We start from the raw sequence: 19840 nt of genomic DNA, 5'->3' as shown, positions 1-19840 counted from the left end.
GTTGGAGGGCCCAGGTCACCGTGGACAGTAGCACCCCTGGGCTGGTGGTCTTGAGTGCTGTCTGAAAACAGGCTGAGCAAGCTACAAGGAGCAAACCAGGGAGTAGCGTTTTCCTCCACAGTTCCTGCCCCCCAGGTTCCTGCACTGACTTCCATTCATGATCACCCCAATAGAAGCCTTAGCATTGCCTTAGCAATGATCGAATGTTGTAACAGGACAACCGCCTCTGCCCTTCCTGGGGACCATGGGCTGAGCTACCCATCCGGGAGACCTGGGCATCCCTGGCTCACTAGAGCTCATGGAAATGCCAGGGTTTAGAGCTTGATTATGACAAGGAGCTACTTCAGAACTCTCCAGTAGGGTCACAAAGAGAAGTAAATAGGTGTCCAGAGGGCCCTGGCCTGGCCAGGTTATTGGCATTCCTACCCAAGTTTCCCAGGGCATTGTGAACAGGGCCACAGTGAGCCACTGAGGTCACTACTCCCTGACTTCCTCGCCTGTCTGTGCAGCCATGCCCTCCTACTATCCTTCCAGCTTGAGGTAAATGGGGCTTTGACTGGCAGCAGTGGGCTCAGTGGTTACCCTCTGCCTACATAGTGCCTTCCACGGTGCAAGAGACTAGCATGCCCCATGTAGGCTCTTCTCCTTAAACATGAGGAACCTCTGATCTGCAGAGTTACACAGAATCCACAACAGCTTTACCTGTTCCAGAAACCCGGGCCCATGTTAACAATCATATCAGGACGAGCAGGAAAGCCTGCTCACCCTGTGCTTGTGGGATCCAGATGCAGCTCTGCAAAGCCTTGGTCCTCAACCTGTGTCTTCAGCCTAAACATATATGAGCCCTGAAACTCCCATGCAGGAATCTCACTCTCAAGGCAAGACCTCTAGGAGGAAGTTAGGCTAGGGAGAATGGTCAGGAATGGAATGAATACCTAAAGGGAACTTGTCTGTCCCATGTGCCATGGGAGGACACAGCACAGTGCTGCTTGTAAACCCGACCTCCAAACAATCTCCAGTTCAGCCTCCAGAACTAAAGTAATGAAATTCTGCCATTCACAGCTACGCTCTGTCTATGGATAGGTTGGCTGAGGTTGGAGCTGAGGCTGTGTATTCTGGGCAAGTTATTTCATAAATCTGTTACTGTTGAAAGCCAAGCATTCTTGCAAAGATGGACTAGAAAGCCACATGAATGTCCGTCCAGTCTAGGGCATAGACAGTGCCAGGAAATAATGGCCACAGCCTCTCAGATCCTGCCCACGATACCTGCTCCCTGTTCTGCATCCCAAGAGGGACATCTTAATACCAAGGGGCTTTGGGTCACTTTTGGGTGTTTCAGGAGAAGAAAGCAAATGCCAGTATGTATAGAAACAAGCCTTCTGCCGTAGACTAGGTGACAATAAATCATTGCTGGCAGCTAATGCTGAGAGGTGTAATCTAAAACCAGAGACTCACAGGCCACCGCTTCCCAGCAAGAGAAAATGGGTAGGCACACAGGGCACCGGACAGCTCCAACCACAAGACCCTCCCAGTGCCCTTCTCCAGGTTAGTAGAGAACTCTGGCAGGCAAGAATGAGCAGACAACTGTCACCATGACACGGTTGTCCCAGAGAGGACAGGCAAGGAACTCACCTCACTTCTCCTACTAAGCACCTAGCATTGACCATCTACTTCCTGCCACCTGACCATCCTGCAGAGCTCAGCTCAAACTGCAGCTCTCAGGGCCAGCTGACAGAGCTGCTTGGCACGTGACTGAGTGCCAGTGGGTACAGCAAGGACTCAGCAGTACCTGTGTGGCCAGCACAGCAGCAGTCCAGGAGACAAGCTGCATGAGAGAGCCGGAAGCTAGAGCTCTCAACGCTTTGGGACAGGGAAGGTATGTGACCTCAGAGGAAGGGGATGCTATTCAAATAAGGGATAATTAGCTCTCATCCAAGATGGACATGATGTAGACAAAGGCCCTACTGCAAGCCTAACACCAGGAAGATGCAGAAGCCGAGGGTATTATTTAGTCAGGTGAAAGTTAACTACGTCCCACAGTGACAACACTGTCAAGTGTTCCATAGAGGCTAGAAGGCAGTGATTTCAGACCTGACAGGCTGCTGCCTTCATTTATACACAGGAAAGCATGGCTCCTTAGATGGGGACAGATATAAGGCGGGCACTTAGCATCCTGTCCTGCTGTGCCATGGAGCACAAACACGCTCACAGGACCCAGCATACCGCCAGCAACGACTTTTGTAAAACAGGTTTCCAGGAGGGAAAACCATGTTTGTTCTCACGGTCAAAGGTCTGGTCTATTATTTCCTGTGGTTCCTTAGTCCTTTCGTGTCATTCCAGGGACTCAGCAGAGGAAAACCATGAACAATAGACTTTCCTCTCCTGCCCTTTCTTTCCCGTGGCTTTCAGAACAAACCCTCCTCTCCCCAGGGCGACCTACTGGAGAAGCACAGTGCCTTCTCACGCCTTGATGGTGCCCCTGCAGGTTGGGAAGATGGGGTGCGGGGAGGGGGGGCAGCTTCCAACATGTGCAACAAATCAGACAGCCTTTTGTGTAGCCCAAGTGAAGGAGGTGGGTGCTTTATGCAGACACAGTCCCCAGCTCAGGTCTCCTGACTGTAATCTACATCGACAGGCTCACTGCAGCTTTAAAAGGAGAAGTGTAAAGTCGCTGCTCAAAAACTCCAAGGGGTGTAATCAAAGGTTCTGAGGGATTGTGGCTCAGTGGTGATTAACATCTCCACACCGCTGCACACAGGTTACCTCTTAAGCCTCTATAATGCTCATTCTTCTATGAACTGTCATTTAAGTAAAAGGCGGGATTCTGTGTGTTTGCTTTTAAGAATGGAGATGATTCTCTGTTTTGTTGGAAAAGAATTTAGGGGATGGTTGGAGCCGCCGTCACCCTCCCTAACAGTTTGCACCCCACCAAGATGAAGACTGAGAAGCCAGAGCCTGGCAAGGGGAAAGCTTTTCCTTTACACCTGACCGCCAGCGAGTTCCTGCACCACTGTGTGCCGGGGCTCCACCTTGCTCCATCGCTTCATTTTTTTTAAAGACTGGACTCAACTTGTTTACAGTGTGAGCTATGCTTCCGACTTCAAATGATGAGGTTCCAAAGCGTCATGACCAACCCCATGGATTTCCCCAATCCAGTGGCTGCCTGGGATATAGATCTACTGTGTCTGACCCAAGCTCCAATTCACAGGACATTAAGGACCCCAGAGCTTTCCAATATCATTTTCCAGGAGAGAAGAACAGGAGAGAAGACGGAGCCTGTCTGAACACAAAGGCACACTTGATGTCTCATGACACTCTCTGACTCCTCGCTTCGAACATAAAGCGGTACGATGGTTGATTTTTGTCTATTCTGAAGAGAGTCTGAGTTTGTGGGAGAATGAACAGAAATAACTGGATTAAAGCCTGGAGGAGATTCAGGCATGGGATATGTTCCAAATGATGAAAACTGCAAGCGTCTCTACTTATCCCAATAATACAATTACTGATCTATAGCACTCTTCGTGTTACAGGGGAAAATGTACGAGGAGCCCAAGGGTCCTTAGTTGCTGCCTGGGTCACTTTTGGGATCTAACCGAGCCAGGAAAGAAGCAACGGCAAAGTATAAAATTAATGTGCCACACCACCTAAAACACAAATATGATCATAATAAGTGAATTCATAGCACCAGGAGAGTGTCTCCACAGAACAGATGCTATGTCACCTGTCTGCATTTTCTATCAGCTGGAATAGCCATTCTAGGATATGAGACCATCTTAGAGGAGGTTATATATGACAAAGGTGGGGACATCACAATGTCCTTCCATATCATGGTGTTCAGTGTCCCCCACAGTAACTGGCTCATGCTTCCAGTGCCCTCTGAATCGCTGTAGAGTGGCCAGACACCGACCATTGAGCACCTGGTTCCCAACAGAGAGAATGGAGGTTGTGTCCCATGTTTATGTGGTAGAACTACTCAGCTGTCTGAGGTTTACATGGGGCTAGACATATGGCTCACTGGTGGTAAACAGTTCCCAGCAGTCAGCGTATAGAGCAGGGAATCCTGGAAGATCCACCAAGGGCCACCAAAGAGATCCTTCCCCTATATACACTTTAGGGATGTGTTTGAACTATGGCCCTACAGTTTTTTGTTCAGACACTGTCCATTTAAAACTAGGGGTGAAGTGATACGGAAAGTGGTACTCTTTTCTGTTTGTTACTGCACAAAATGAAGGAAGGGATACTAGAGTCTCAGAACTGCATACAATTCTCTGGGCTCCTTTCCTATTGAAATCAGACCGGTAGCACCATTCCTGTCTCAGGTCAGCGACTACAGACTCAAGGGAGAGCACGAGAGGGAGACTGTACCCATCAGGCCTGTGAAAACTGCCTTGCTCTGTTCCCCAGCAGAAGGCACCCAGCTGTTTAAGACTAAACCTTGGAGCTGCATATAGTTCCTAAATCAGTAGCCTGCTTGAACCAGCAGGGGGAAAAAAAAAATTCCATCCCCTTTTTAACAACATCAACATAAGAGACCAAACTGCTATCTTAAGTTACAAGGCAACTTTCTTGGTTCCTGACAGGGCAAAGGTAAACCCAGCCCTAGGCCTGCCTTCCTCCACGACCAATTCCAGCCATGCTGCAGATGATCAGCCTGTAGGTCCAAGTCTACTCTTGAGTCCTCTGCAGACAAAGTCGGCCACCAGGAAGACAGGGTTAGGGCAGGAGAAGAGACGGGGTTAAAAAGGGACTGTGCACAACACCTAGCACACGCGTTGCAACGGTGGTTCTCAACCTGTGGGTCGAGACCCCTCTAGGGATCTAATGACTCTTTCGAAGGGGTCAGATATACGATATCCTGCATACCAGGCATTTACATTATAGTTCGTAATGGTAGCAAAACTAGTTACGTAGTAGCAATGACAATAATTTTATGGTTGTGGGTCACCACAGCATGAGGAGGGTCACAGCGTTAGGAAGGATGAGAACCGCTGGTCTACAGGGAATCAGCTCTGTATACTTGTCATGGGGGAGGGCTGAGGCCTAAAGAAGGCAGAATGGGGTCCTATTAGTGCTATCCAGGTTTGAAGATGGAAGCATTTGGTTCCTGTGGGGCCACCGCCAGCAGGCTTTGTCTCCTTTTAGGCTTCATGTTAAACTTCCCATTAGAGGTGGTTCGATCCCCCCAACCCCCCTCACCCCCGGTGTAACAGGGAAGCACACAGAACGCCATCCACGTGGGCAGGTGCCCTGAGATCTGTTCTGTCTCTCAGTAATCACATCTGAACTACACTTGAAGGTGTTTTTCTTTCCTGAAAAGTGTTGAGCAATCAGGAAAGCTGAAAAGTACCAAGGGGTCACCCGGCCCTGATTGACTCTTCTTATTCAATGTACTGACCTCATTCCCCATCCCCCAGCCTGATGGGGCTGTCCTCAGCACACACATGCAGGGTGAAATGAACACCCGGGTGTCAACGTTTGTGTGGGAAAGGGGGTCAAAGAGCAGACTCTAAGATCATGCTGGTGATCCCCAACACCCACTATCTCAACCCTCAAACCCACCCAAGTCTGAAAATGAAGGGACCAGAGAACTCAAGCGACAGAGTCACTTCTAGGATGCACACAGCACAATCCACTCTACCTGTCTCTCCGTAGACTTCATAGAAACCAGAGAAGCATAAAACAGAGCCCAGAGAGAGGGCACCAGTCACTGTGGGCTGTAGGCTGCCTAAGAGCCAACTTCTGTCCCCTGGGGCCAGTGGCTCCTGACATTTGGTTACCTGGTTCTTCTGGGGCTGGTGGATCGATGACCTCAGGCTCTGGGGTGACTTCAGGGGGTGGAGGGGGAGGGGCTGGTGGAGCTTTGACAGGGGTCGTTGACTCGGGCGTCTCAAAGGCTTCCTCAGAGTCGGAACTCCTGGTGGAGAGAAATAAGAAACGTAGGTGAGACAGTGCTGAGTAGAGATTCTGCTGTGAAGGCATTTGTGGCAAGTCACCTGTTGGGAGACAGGCATGAAGGTCACCTTGGAGCCTGATTCCCAGGAACTGGGGTGAATCTATTCACTGGCATTGAGATCTGTAGTGGGTTGGTCTGGTGCTGCTATCCATTCACATGCTAAATATTGTATCTCAAGACCTGGTTGCTTCAAGAAGTATACCAGCTTTTGCTGTGTAAACCTTGTCCCCCAAGCTATCCTTGATTGGTTAATAAAGATGCCTACAGCCTATAACTGGGCAGAAGAGAGGTAGGCAGGGCTGGAGGCCCCAGGCTTGGGGTCTCAGGAAGGGACCAAGAGTGGAGGAGAGAGAAGGAAGAAGTGGCCATGGGCTAGAAGATTTGAGCGCATGGCCATGAGGGCCGGCCTACTGGAGTAGGAGCAGCCCAGGTAGAACATGGCAATTGACATCTTAGGGCTATTGACTCCAGAGTAGACAAAATAGCACAGGGGGTTGACATCTGTCCATCTCAAATGCTTTAAGGCTTATTATAAATATAAAGGTTTGGGGGTATTTTATTTGGGAACTAAATGATCTAAGGTGGGATAGAAACCCCCAAAGAATATTTGCCACGACGGGGATCAATGTAGCTCTACTTGAAAGACACATGTCCACTTAATGACAAATTCACACACTGTGGCTATTTGGGTAAGCTTCGGTGCAGATTATGGAGAGCTGAGTCAGTCTAATAGAGACTGTTTTTGTTTGTTTGTTTGTTTGTTTTATGTTCACCACTGGTGGCTCCAGCCTGCCTCCAAGAACCCCTCATCTTGTAAACTCAATTTCCATTTACTCTCTCCCACTCCAGCCTGCCATTCTCCCGACTCCCTGCCCTCCCCACGCTTCTCCATGTTTACTGGCCTCTTCAGCTGGACTGAAATTGCCACACAGGTGGCTGGCCTTGTTTTTCACTCTGAATGACCATCTGTAGAGAGAATGAATGAGAGCCAGACAGCCTGTCAGCAGAGGGTATGCCAAACCAAGCCACAAAATATGGCCAGCCAGTACTCAGTGGTATAGCGATAGCCCTTGGTGGTCCCTAGGGAAGTCTACCTGCAAGGAAGCCTCTTCACATACAGGCCTGGGCCAAAAGCCTACTGAGGAGTTTCTCGTGGTAACAAGAAGTCAGTGTGCAAGCCCTGCCTGGGCACAAGAAAATTCTACCGATGCCTTCTCCCTCCCTGCTGCCCCAAGCTACTTGATCTTAGCCAGAGGAACAGGAAATTGAGTTATAAGTTTTCTTGCTGCTGAGAGGCCAGTAGCATCAATTCCCTGGCTCAAGATAACCACAGGGCCAAGGTTAACCTTACCTGTGAGGACAGTAACTGTGGATGGCAGCCACATGCTGGCTCCCATCTCTGAACAGTTCCAATGCACCCAAATACCAACTGATCACTGGCAAGGAAGGAGGAGTCTAACTACCAAGAGAGGATTCACAGGACTGCAGATCAGTACCACTGCGGAAGATTTACACTCAGGCCACAATGCAGTAGGAGGAGGCAGAACATGCCATGTCAGGATTCAATGCACTAGATCACACGGGTACCGTGAACACGAGCCTCCTCCAACACTGAGACACTCACAACTGTTCAGCTCCACAGAGTCCCACATCCAGTAACCCTGGAAGATGCTATCTCTTCTAAAGTCTATCAACTGGCCAGCAGAATACCAGCAAGCAACACACTGTCCACTAGGACCCAGGAAAGGAGCCACTGGGTGAGTTCCAGAGCTAGAGATGCGGCTCACTTGGTAGAGCTATTGTCTAAGGGCCAAAGGTTTTGGCCCTTAACACTACATAAACCAGGCATAGTGGTCTGAGCCTATGCTAGCTACAATCCTAACACTAAAGAGATCAAGGCAGGAGGACCAGAAGTTCAAGGTCTTCATCAACTATGTATAGTGTTTGGAGCCAGCCTGGACTACATGAGACCCTGCCTCAAAAATTACTTAAATCCGTAAGAACAACTATATCAATCTTTCTTTTACACCTTAGTATGAGAGACTGGTTTTATAAGTGCCAAAGATTGTCCCCATTCCTCCTAAGGACCTTGTCACCTACAATGCCAGGGCCCTCCCTGCTCAAAGAAATCAACAAAAACATTAGTACTGCTTTAGATGAGACCCAACAAGCTAAGGCCAACTTTATTTTAGATTTCACAGTAAATACTTAATCCTCAGAAGCACAACAGGGAAGTCTGTCTGTCTGTTTCTCTCTCTCTCTCTCTCTCTCACACACACACTCACACACATACACTCACACATACACCCACTCACATATTAATGTTGAAAGACTTAGCTTTGTCTGTGGGGAAAATGTAAGCTCCATCCATACTTGGTAGAAACAGATCTTGGGAGGTGAAGTTTTAAGTATGAAAACACGGGGTAGGGTTGAGGGAGCAGTCACACAAATAAAAAGTAGAGAAGAATGAATGCTCAGATCAGCTTGTTGGGCCTGGAATGAAGCACTGACTGAGAGCCTTCTTCCCCACCCTAGCACCTATACCATAAACACCGGGGAAAACGATGACAAGACACACAGAGTCAACTTGCCTCTCTCTGGAGCTTTCCTGGGCAGCTTGCAGCCTGGACTCCCCATTGCTGCTCATGGCTGCCCACATCCAACGGGCCCATTCCGCTGGGGACCACATCTGCCAGGAATCAAAAGCCATCTCCATGGAAAAATTCCCACCTATACTGTTCTTGCTGGTATCTCTTGAGATCTAAACCTCTTTCATGGCACCGCCAAAAAAGGAAGCTTCCCCAGCCCCCCAGCAAGGAACACTGTGAGCATCTCCTGTATTCCGAGGCGCCAGGCTGCCTGCTCAAACTGAGATGCAGAGAGAGAGAGAGAGAGAGAGAGACCCAAAGCTTGTCCTATTGCTTCTGCAACCCTGGGCACTGGTAGCCCAAGGCTTTTGGATTATAAAGGGCCCTGGTCTTTCTCAATAGCACAAGTGACAAGGAGGGCCGGATGCTCTTGCGTCCTAGCTGTGAATTCCAATGAGGTTTCTACTGCAGCAGCTGCCTGCCTGCACACCTGCTCAGAGGACCACCATTCACCCAGGGACTGGAAGGGAAGCAGTGTGGGGGAAGCGGGCATGAAGACACCGTGCTCATTGTACTAATAATGACCTCGTTGTCTTTTTACTACGAACTGTGTGCATCGGAACACCACAGGCCACTAGCATGACACTTTGCGAGCTGCCGGCCTTGTTTGCATATTTCCACACTTTCTCCCAGGAGCAGAGAGCAAGTTAATTAGAGGCGACAGATAGCAGCTTTTAAAATTCTCTTTCCTCCCTGTTCAGTCACCCAGGGGCTTAAAAACATTTCAAGAGTGAGAATTTCTGTAGTCCACTCACCAAGAATCTGTGCGTAAGAAGAGAGTGGCTGGGTGGGGTTCTAGCCCCAAGTCCCAGTGATCGAGTCCCACCGTGGTGTGGCTGGTTTTCTACTATACACAAATAATTACACAGCTGAGACTCCACACACTTTCAGAATAGAAAAAAAGGAGATTAATTTGACACAAATATGTACCAGAACAAGAAATGGTGCCACAATTTGCTAAAACCCCTCCAAATTTCAGGAAGTAGGCTTCTCAGGATGTATAAATATTATGTCTACCATTTAAGTAAATACGAGAGTATAATATATATGTGTATATGTGTGTGTATATGTGCATATAAATACAAGACATTAAACACAAGGGTATAATGCACACATACATCACACACACACACACACACACACGAGCACACGTGCCTGAATTCACAGGTAGGCTTCTATATGAAAAGCACAGCAGCCAGCATTTGTGGAACATTTAGTTATGTGTCAAGACATGAGTCTAGGTCTATCTATCATCTTCAGAACTATGGGCTAGGGATGTAGCTCAGTTGATAAGTGCTCACCTAGCATGCATAAGGCCCTGGGTTCAATCCCCAGCACTGCATAAACTAGGCACGTGGTGTATGAAAACAAAACAACTACAACAATCTACAAGTGGCCTGAAAGGTGGAGAACAGGCAGGCCTCACTGATGACATAGCTATGGTTTAGAGAAGCAAAAAGCTGTTTGCAAGGCTATGCAAGCTAGGAAATGAGAAGATCAAAGCTCAGATCCCAAACTGTTAGCCTCTGAGGTGTCTGCTCACCATATCTATGGTTTCTTGAAACCTTTAGCAAGATCCATTTTTATGTCCTTATCATATAAAGTCTATCATGGAGAATAATTAAGCTGTTCAAGTGAACTTGTAAATGTGACACTGAGGGACAGGGAGATCCCAGCCACAGCATTATCCTTGCTGATCTTTCCCTGTTTGCACAATGTTAGGGAAGTCCCAATCATCCAATGGAGTGATTACTAACAGCCCTGTTCTTCTAACAGTCTGTTCTGTAATCACGGGATTCTCTACAAGGCAAACGGGGCAGGGCAGGGCAGCCATCAAATGGCACAAGCCAATTCATCCACCAGCACAAAACAGTATTTGGGGAATATTCAACACCACAGTGGGGTATGTAGATGAGAAGAATGATGGAAATGACAGATTGTCCTAGCCATGGAAACTGGGGCCTGAAGGACTCCCCAGCTGTGTTAGTACAGTTTAAAACATTCCTTCAAACAGGAAATATGACTTAGTGGTAGAGCCTCTACTTGCCTGGAATGCTCAAGACTTGGGGCTCAAGTCCCAGCTAAACACACACACACACACATACACCTACCTCTATAGTGTTCTAAATTCTAACCAAGCACAGCCTACAAATCCCTGTTCCACACAGTATGAAATAACTCACGCCAGTGACATGCTTTGAGAACTGTCCTCCAAAACAGAGTCAGGTAGAGGTCAACCTGTAGACTCTAAGGGCTGTCTCCCTACATCCGTGGCTCAGTTTAAACCCCACCCTTTTACTTGTCAAATTATAACAAAACAGTCTAAGCTCAGAACCCACACAGATACATGATATATACGCTCATTAAATACAAGTGTATCTGTGACACATGAATATGTTTGCATATAACTGAAATATGGTGTTTTTATGAAATGAAGAGTTCCCGACATACCATTAACTGATTACATTTTGCTCAAATTTAACTGTTGAGAATCCAAGGTGCTTTGCTGAGACGGGCCTGGGGTCCTAAGAAAACAACTCACATACAACTCAAAATGTTTCAGCAACACACAGCATTTATTTCTGTAGAAGGCTGCACGGCTGCTTTAAATCCAGCAGCCAAGCCCACCTGAGCACACCCTCAGGCCCACAGGGCTGCTTCTGCTCCTGGCAGACAGAGGAAGGGGATTCACCTGCACTTACTTAATCTACATCAACGCCTCAGAGCACTAGTTGTCAGTTACCACCAGTGACCAGGGGCCGGGTAGAGGACCTTGGGAACACATATCCACAATAAATGGTGCAGGATTCTCACATTAACCCCACCTTCTGCTAGAAATGGGGGATCTGCCATGACATCAGCCTTCGCTTCTCCATGCTGTGTTCAACATGAGAGTGGAGGTCATGAGCTCGCAAGGGCCTTTCAAGATTCCCTATTCCCTCAAGACCAAGTGAAAATGGAGATCATGGCTTCTTTAGCCAGAAGGCCTGCTTTAGGGAAGATTAGTGTATCTAGCCCAGAAGACCATCTGCTGTCCCTGAAAAGAGAGAGAACCCTCCCAGAAGCAAAGCTGAGCTCTCAGCAGACCAGTCTCATTGGTTTGCATCTCATGTGAGTAGGACGTTGATGAATTTGTGTGTATTTTTTAAATTGCCACATACTGGATTCTATTGATCAAAATACTCCACTGAATGACAACTTCAGACAGCATTGTTAACAAAAGCCACTCTAACCAACACACACACATACACACACACACATACGAGAACACATGAACACACACACACAAAGAGACAGACAGACACACCTAGACACAGACATACACACATAGGCACACACACAAAGAGAAAGAGAGAGGCAGGCACACACACAAAGAGACAAATGCACACACAGACAGGTAGACACACACAGACATATAGACAACACACACATACAAATACAGAGAGATGGACAGACACACATACATACACAAAGAGAAAGACACATAGACACACACACACTGACCATGGTGGGTTTGGACAAGACACTCTCCTCCCCCATAATTCTGCACACAAAAAGTAAAGGTGGAACGTGATTCCAGTATAGCATAACACCTAGATTCATCTTAGACAGTGAGATAATTACGGGACAGACGGTCAGGAGCTGTGGTCCATGAACACAAAGCTGGCACTGGCAAGCCAGACTGCTAGAATTTTCCAGACAGACACCTATGGTCACCCAGAGAAAACCATGCAGATGGTGGCACATTTAGCTCACGATTCCCGGCACCTGGAGCCTGTTGGGCTCATGAAGTGAGTTCTATTTTCAGATGCAAGCGGTTATATGTAGGGGTCAAGAAGGTTAAAAAGTGCAAGAGAGAGTTAAATGGCTGAGGGAGAGAGCACACAGATGGGGTGAGCAGGGGAGGAGGGGTGGGAGGGGTCCCTCAGCTCCGGCTGGGAGAGACAGAATCTGAGTCCGATTGGCAGAGGCATAGAGAAGAATTTATATGGGGGCTATGAAACTGAGGACTCTTGATTGTGAGAGAGGATTGTGAGCCCCACCCATTTGCTAGATGTCACAGCCCTCAGCTCATGGCTTAAATTGCAGGGAGGAAGCTGCAACTGTCCCATCTCAGGTGATATTCCTATGTCTTAGCTAATAGAGGGCAGTGAACAAGCAGAGGGCACGAGGCAGACAGAATCCCACGAAAGACACGCAGAAGGGAGAGAGAGCAGCTGACAGTCCAAATGCAGACACACACACACACACACACACAAACCCCCAGCCACATAACTGAGCAACTGTGGCCTTAACTCAGTAAACCACTTGACCACTCAAGCTCTGGGTTTGTTTGTCCAGCAAAGGGAGTTATAATAACTATAAGGAAAAGTCTCCCCACAATTGCGACTTAGAGGATAGACAGGAATGGGGGAGCTAGAAGGGAGTTGGGATCCCAAGAGCCCAGTACCTATTTGTGTACCTTGACTTCTTACTGTTATAAAACCCTGGCCTCAGCTTTCATGATAAAGTTTCAAGTTAAAATATAACAGAGAGCTTTAACCCTGGCAGGGAAGAATACCTTAACCCACAGCCAAGGGATCAATCACGGGACCCTGAGCAGCCTCACGAGGGAGTTAGCTGAGAGATCTACAGCTGTATTTGGACGCTGAGTCTCTTGAGGTCAGAGCGACCCTCTGCAGTAAGAGATTCTGGCAGCTGCAGATAGGTGGTTCCCCCGCTCCATCAGAAACGAAGGCACTAGATCATCCCCACCCCCACCCCCATGCATGGGAACACAGATCTCCCTCTGCAAACGTCTCCATATGATTACGCACACTGGAAGTTTGACACACATCTGACTTGGTGTATTTCAGAGGAACAAGGGAAGAGACATCCTAGAGGAGAGATGATTAAGGAGGTGGATGGCGTACCCCATGAATATGCCACTCACTTCATAAATGTTCATAAAAACTTGCTAACATCTACAGTGAAGAACATTTCGGTGTGAACAGGCTGTGCCTCTCAACTGGATTATTTCCATCGGGAAGGCAGTAATAGACCCCTACAATGTAGCTATAACCCCAGCTCTGTAAAGCACTGGACCTTGGAGAATGTGCTGTACAAACCAGCTGGGCACACGCTCTGATTTATTTAGCTAAAGCTACTCAGTTGGTCATGAAAGGGAGGCCACAGAAACTGTTGCCAGTGCGTTGCCAGGACAACTGTGGAGAGACTCTGTGGTAGAAGAGTCTCTACATACATGTGAAGGCGGGTCCTAGGAGCTCACCCTGACTCTTCCTGAGGGGTAGACACAACTCTGCCTCCCAGGATGGGCAGTGTTTGTAGAATGGCGGAAGCTCTTGTGGCAACGGGCAGTGTGGGCATGTATGTGTGTATGTGCTTGTTCAAACACCCTTTACAGACACTTGGCTTTTAAACGGGCGCATCTGTTATCCTTCTAGGAGCCTCTCAAAAGCCAAGCAGCATTCTGGTTGGCCCCATGAGTGAAGAAACACAATGTTACTGAGTTTGGCTCCCTGCTCCAGGTCCCATCACTGGTAGCTGTGGCTTGTTAAGACTCTCCTGTAGAAAAGCCAGATGGAGACTCAACACTTGGGGGAAGCAGGGCTGGCTGTCGGAGGGCGCATCACATAAAGGCGCTTGTCACCAAACCTGAAGACCAGAGTTCAATCCCTGCAACCCACACGGTGGGAGGAGAGAATGAACTCTTAAGTCTTCTGATCTCCAAATGTGCATTGTGGATTCTCTCTCTCTCTCTCTCTCTCTCTCTCTCTCTCTCTATTTATTTAATGAGTACACTGTAGTTGTCTTCAGACACACCAAAAGAGAGCATCTAATCTCATTATGGATGGTTGTGAGTCACCATGTGGTTGCTGGGATTTGAACTCAGGACCTCTGGAAGAGCAGTCAGTGCTCTTAACTGCTGAGCCATCTCACCAGCCCTCTCTCTCTCTCTCTCTCTCTTTTTAATAAAAGAAGAGAGAAATGGAGAAAAAAGGCTTTCAGGCTGTCCTTTTATTTCTGTGCCTTCATACAATGATATTCTGGAAATCTCATCTTCATAGCTGAACTCTTTGCTTGATTAATTTAAGTTGGATTCTTTATTTCTACCCCACCCCCAACCCCTTGAATTAAGTAGTTAATAAACCCAGGGCCTTGTACATGTTATACAAATGTCCTACCACTGAGCTATATATCCCTAAACCCTAAGTCCGAATCTCTACTTCAAATTCAGGTTTGTTAAAACTCTAACCAGAAGGGCTGGTAAGATGGCTCAATGGCTAAGAGTGCTTCCTTAACCACTGGAGGAAGCCTTGAGTTCATTTCCCAGCACCGAACAGCAAGCAGCTCACAACTGCCTGTAACAAGTCACAGCTACCAGTGATGGGACCAGGAGCTGGGAGCCAAACTTAGTAACATTGTGTTTCTTCATTCATGAAGCCAACCGGAATGCTGCTTGGCTTTTGAGAGGCTCCTAGAAGGATAACAGATGAGCCAGTTTAAAAGCCGTACAGAGTTAAACGTACACAAATAGAGGCAGCATGGAAGCACTGCTTTTGTAATATATATCGAAGCTTCGAGTATCAGAAACAACAGGCTGCCTTGCCACAGGGGAAGATGCTAACTCCAGTAGGGAAAGCCTCCCGTACTGCGGAGGGCTCCGAGGGCTGTCTGGGTTGTTCAGGAAGCTCCTTCTGATCTTATCTACATGCTCGGTGTGATGAATGGGCGGCCACCAAGGTCTACCCACAGAGCTTGATCACGGCCCAAGTAATATTAGTTAAGGAAACAAATCCGGGAGGACAAGTGTGAGGAAGCAGAACAGCAAGGAGAAAGCACAGGCTAGGGCAGACACAGCCACCAGAGCCAGGCACTCCCCAAGGGTGAAGCTTCACCCCCAGCACAGTCTAGGGCAGACAGCTGGGATCAGGAGGGGCTCCTAACACTACCACAGCAAGGGGGAACCTCAGCATGTTTATTAGGTACACAACAGAGGGAGGGGTTGGTACCCACAAGTCTGTAATGCCTGCTGGAATGTGGTGCTGGGGAGGTAGCACTTCTCCACCTTGGAGGCAAGTATCTCAATGAATAAATATGTGTATAAATAAATGAGGCCCGTGAGAGGCTCTGCAGGTAAAGGGGGCTTGCTGCCAAGCCTGATGACCTGAGAGTCAATTCCTGGGGTCTACATGGTGGAAGGAGAAAATTGACTCCTGCAGAGAATGGATCCATACTTCCAAATAGGTGTCATGGAATGTGTACTTCCTCATAAATACATACATACATACATACATGTAGTAAATAAACAAGATTGAGAAGCAATTGAGGAAGATGCTAGACATCAATCTTTAGTCTCCATACGCATGCGCGCACACACACACACACACATACACACACACACACACACACACACACATAGAGTTACCACCCATGCACAAACGCAAATGAGTACACACACACACACACACAGAGAGGGAAGAAAAAAACCAAACCCCTCAATATTTAACTCAGCTTGCACTGAACTTTCTTCTAAAGCCAGAAGTATCTCTTTGAAATAGCAAGCACATCGTGGGAATGGATACTTTCAACCCTTGATGTAAGGAGTTGAGAACTGGAAGCATGGAGCTGGGCTTTGACATCTCTCTTAAGAATAAGCTAGAAGGTGGCTGGCGCCTGTCCAGTCTGAGGCCTGATGAGAGCGGTAGCCAGGTGCCTACTGTCAGATCAACACTCACTTCCGAATGCAACCAAGTCGTTTCCTGGCAGGTCAGATGTGAGTGTCTGTTTTGACTCATTTGGGTTCTTGTCAAAAAGCCTTTAACCTTGAGACAGCAATGCCTAGAGTGATGTGGGGAATTCAGTTCACTGGAATTTGTTACATGTAACTGAAATCTAAGGTGACTTACCCACTATTCTATTTAAACCACTGACTATGACGCTAGTGTTTTTGTTGGAGTTAAACAAGCTGGCATGTAAGGACCTGAGAATCTCTTAGAATTATCAAAGTATTTTTCTCCCTGTACCAGTTATATAGTAAATAAATACATTATTTTAATTAACATTCTCCTGAAGTATAAACTGGGATTTCTACCTCCCTTTGACACCTGCTACTTTCCCCTCCTTCATATGTCTAAAACCCAGCTGTTTCTCACCATCACGGTCACTATCACCACCCCAGGTCTGTCCTCACACCAGCATCCTGGCCCTGCTGATAATCTCAGAGCAGTTAGAATGATCAACATAAATTGTCTGAACTCAGGGTGAGCCCCCTGCAGTAGCTTCATGAGTCCTCCTTTGTCCCAACCAATGGTCACCATCACCACTGCCCATATGCTAGGCTGCTTGGCAGACTTTATTCTCCATCTACCTGGTTCTCCCAAGCTGTAGAAGCCAGTGGGTGCACTCCGCTACCATCCATCCCACCACCAGCTCATCATGGCTCTTCATAGCTCCCCTCAGCCTGGGACCTTAGGCCCGAGCTCTGGATGACCTGCTCTGTGCTCTTCGGTGTTAGTCTCAGTGTCTTGAGAACACAAGAAGGGAAACTTGGCATTCTGAGAAGCGTACAACAGTGTCAGGCACTTCTGTCTGATTATAGCTCTTACTAAATACTCAAGTGGAATTTGATACTTAATCTTATGATTCTTCACCTACGGCTGCTTTAACACACACTTTCCTTCTCTCCCTTACCACCCCCTACTCCTGTGTGCGTGCACGCATTCGTGGAACTTGGTGGTGTTCAATAGACTCATGAATCTCTGCTCCACTGTAAAGGCTGGTGTGAGTGGGTAAACACCTACCTACTTCTCTGCCTCACAGTGTGCATGTAACTACTAGAACGACAAACACAGCTTCCATGTCCACCCCAAGCATCAGTCACTTTTCTCCTGCCCCTGATACAAATCAGGAAACTAAGGCCCAAGGCTGGTAAGCAGCCTGTCCACACTTGGAGCCAAATCTGTAGATGCTCAACTCTATAATTAATAACCACCCTACAGCTGTCTGCCATAAGCTGTCAGGGCTAATTCTTGTAATCGATGTAAAGAAAGTAATTTAATTTATACTTTTATCAGTTCAGAATGTATAATACGGGGCCAGAGGTTGAGCTGACTAAGCTATATTGCGCATGAGAAGAGAATGTGACCCTACTCTAGGAGGCATGAAGCCTTAGAGAAATGTGCATTTCCAGGCTGCCCCAGTGAGTGTGCTGTTTGCAAGCCATCTCTTCATTTTCACTGTATGAAAAAAAAAACAATGGCAAGAAAGAGACAAAGGATTTAAGTCCTGCTACTTCTTATTGTTCAAAGGCACTGTTTGCAGACTGGCTTAAAATCTGCTTTAACTGTTTGGGTCTTTGTTTTGCTTTGGCATTTATGTATTTATTTGGGGGTGAGGGGTGGGACACAAACTTCGGTGCACACAGCCAGGTTGGAGAACAACTAGAAGGGAGTCACTGCTCCCCTTCCACCATGTGAGTCTCTGGCTTAGGGGTAGGCACCTGCACTCACTGAGCCATGTCACCAGCCTGCCTGTTAACAGCCAGTGCAATCAGAAAAAAGTGCTGACACTGTATACATCCCTTGCTGCAGAGTCCCCATCTTATCTTCCCAAGAGGACCAACTGTTCCTGTTCTACATCCCAGGGAGGTGCCTGCAGTGGCCCTGAAGCACTGTCTCTCCAGGGCTAGCTCTGGACACACCTGGAGGCCATGGCAGACTGTTAGGAGGAGTGTCACCCAGCTACATCCCATTCCTACACAGTTCTTTTTTCCCCTTTTTTAAAAAACAGAAGATGTTTTAATCTTACAAGAGGCACACCATTTGTGGAACCCCCTCTTACGTTTCTCACCATGATTCACAGGGAGTCAGGTCGTCATTTTCAGAGTTTCCCTGTGACATACAATTTGCTAAAAGCCACAGTTTTAGATAGACTGTACCTTTGGCAAGCTTAAATCAGACATCCTTCCCATCAGGGGAACAGGTGAAATTACAGATTCTTATTGTAGAAGAAAATGAAGTGGGTAGTTTATTTGGAGTTAAAAATGGCCAGCTTGGGTCCAGGCCTTCCACCTGAATCTCTCTTTTTGTCTCTTCAGGACATTGGAGTTTGGTTCTAAGAGAGGCCAGCATGTGTCAGCAGGTGGGAGGAGTAGGCTGAGCTAGACAAGCAGAGCCTTGTCACCTGCTGTAGGAGAGCACCCAGCATGGGGGAACCACAGGAGTTGCTCTCAGTTCCTGCTGGGCCACTGAGAGGAATCCAGTCAGCAGCAGGGCCTCCTGAAATGTGGATCAGCTGTGGCCCACAGAAGTTTCAGGAACAACCAAATCAAAGGCTCTACCCAACCACTGCCATTTGTGGGAGCCAAGGTGGACATCGCTATGGCTTTTACAGAGAACACCTGCATGTCATGCCAGATTCTTGGAGGAGAGACTCCTTGAATACACATTGACCTGCATGAGTGACCCTAACGCTTCTCTGGGGTACAGGGCAGTGGGGGAGTAAGCATTAATCTCCTGGGGAGCTATGAAGGGCAGACGTCCACAGAGGGCAAGCAGAGGCTACTTAGGGGTAATGCAGGGTGGGTGTGAGGTCAGGAACCTCTTTGTATTTGTGGGGCGTGCTTAGCTTTAACCACCAGTTTGGGTGGCTGAGTTGTGTGCTCTAAGCAAGGCTGGCCACATGACCAGGTGCATCAGTGTGGTGTGATGTGGCAGTGTCTAAAGAGAGGTTTCTGGGCTTTACCTGTGGTTGTGGCTTTGGTTGCAAGTAGAAAATGAAATAAAGGGGATTTAAAGAAAAAAAAGTTAAAAGGATTAGGTCTCCTGTGATTGGCGGGAGGGGTTGCACCAGAGTAACTGCCACAGTGGCTTTAGAAAACTGGATCTCCCACAGAGAAACTCCAAACCCCAAACTCTCTAGCCTCAGGTTTGTGTGTTTAATGTCACCCTTGTGTACCAGAGCTGACTGGTACAACTGCCAGACAGAACATCTTTGGATACCTGAGAAAGGCTTGAGAAGTGAATAAGAGGCAGGGAGAGGCAAGAGATAGGGGAGGCTGGGAGCTTCCGGCAGTGTCCCTGGTTAAGTAGGGTCATCCATGGGTAAGAAATAAAGAAATGTTCTATGTATGGTGGTATCTCAGTGTGCAGCTGCTGAGAGATGGGGGTACATCATGAGCGGTACAAAAGCTAGATCTATGTCTTCTCTCCTATCCAGATGTTCAAGTAAAAAAAAA

The 19840-nt window shown here is 47.7% G+C and overlaps 1 protein-coding gene across 13 annotated transcripts in view; it reads right to left on the bottom strand.

The window, feature by feature from the left end:
• Positions 1 to 19840, bottom strand: part of Tacc2 (transforming acidic coiled-coil containing protein 2) — a 210366-nt gene that overhangs the window by 42389 nt on the left and 148137 nt on the right. For all 13 annotated transcript variants that reach the window (XM_029479161.1, XM_029479156.1, XM_029479157.1 and 10 more), the window contains one exon: positions 5778 to 5914. In XM_029479161.1, the coding sequence (XP_029335021.1) occupies positions 5778 to 5914 (137 nt within the window). The remainder of the gene's footprint in view (positions 1 to 5777; positions 5915 to 19840) is intronic.

The sequence above is a fragment of the Mus caroli genome, chromosome 7, assembly GCF_900094665.2.
Source record: "Mus caroli chromosome 7, CAROLI_EIJ_v1.1, whole genome shotgun sequence".
Taxonomy (NCBI): Eukaryota; Metazoa; Chordata; class Mammalia; order Rodentia; family Muridae; genus Mus; species Mus caroli.
The sequence above is the reverse complement of the archived record's forward strand: the minus strand, read 5'-3'. Positions and strand labels throughout refer to the sequence as shown.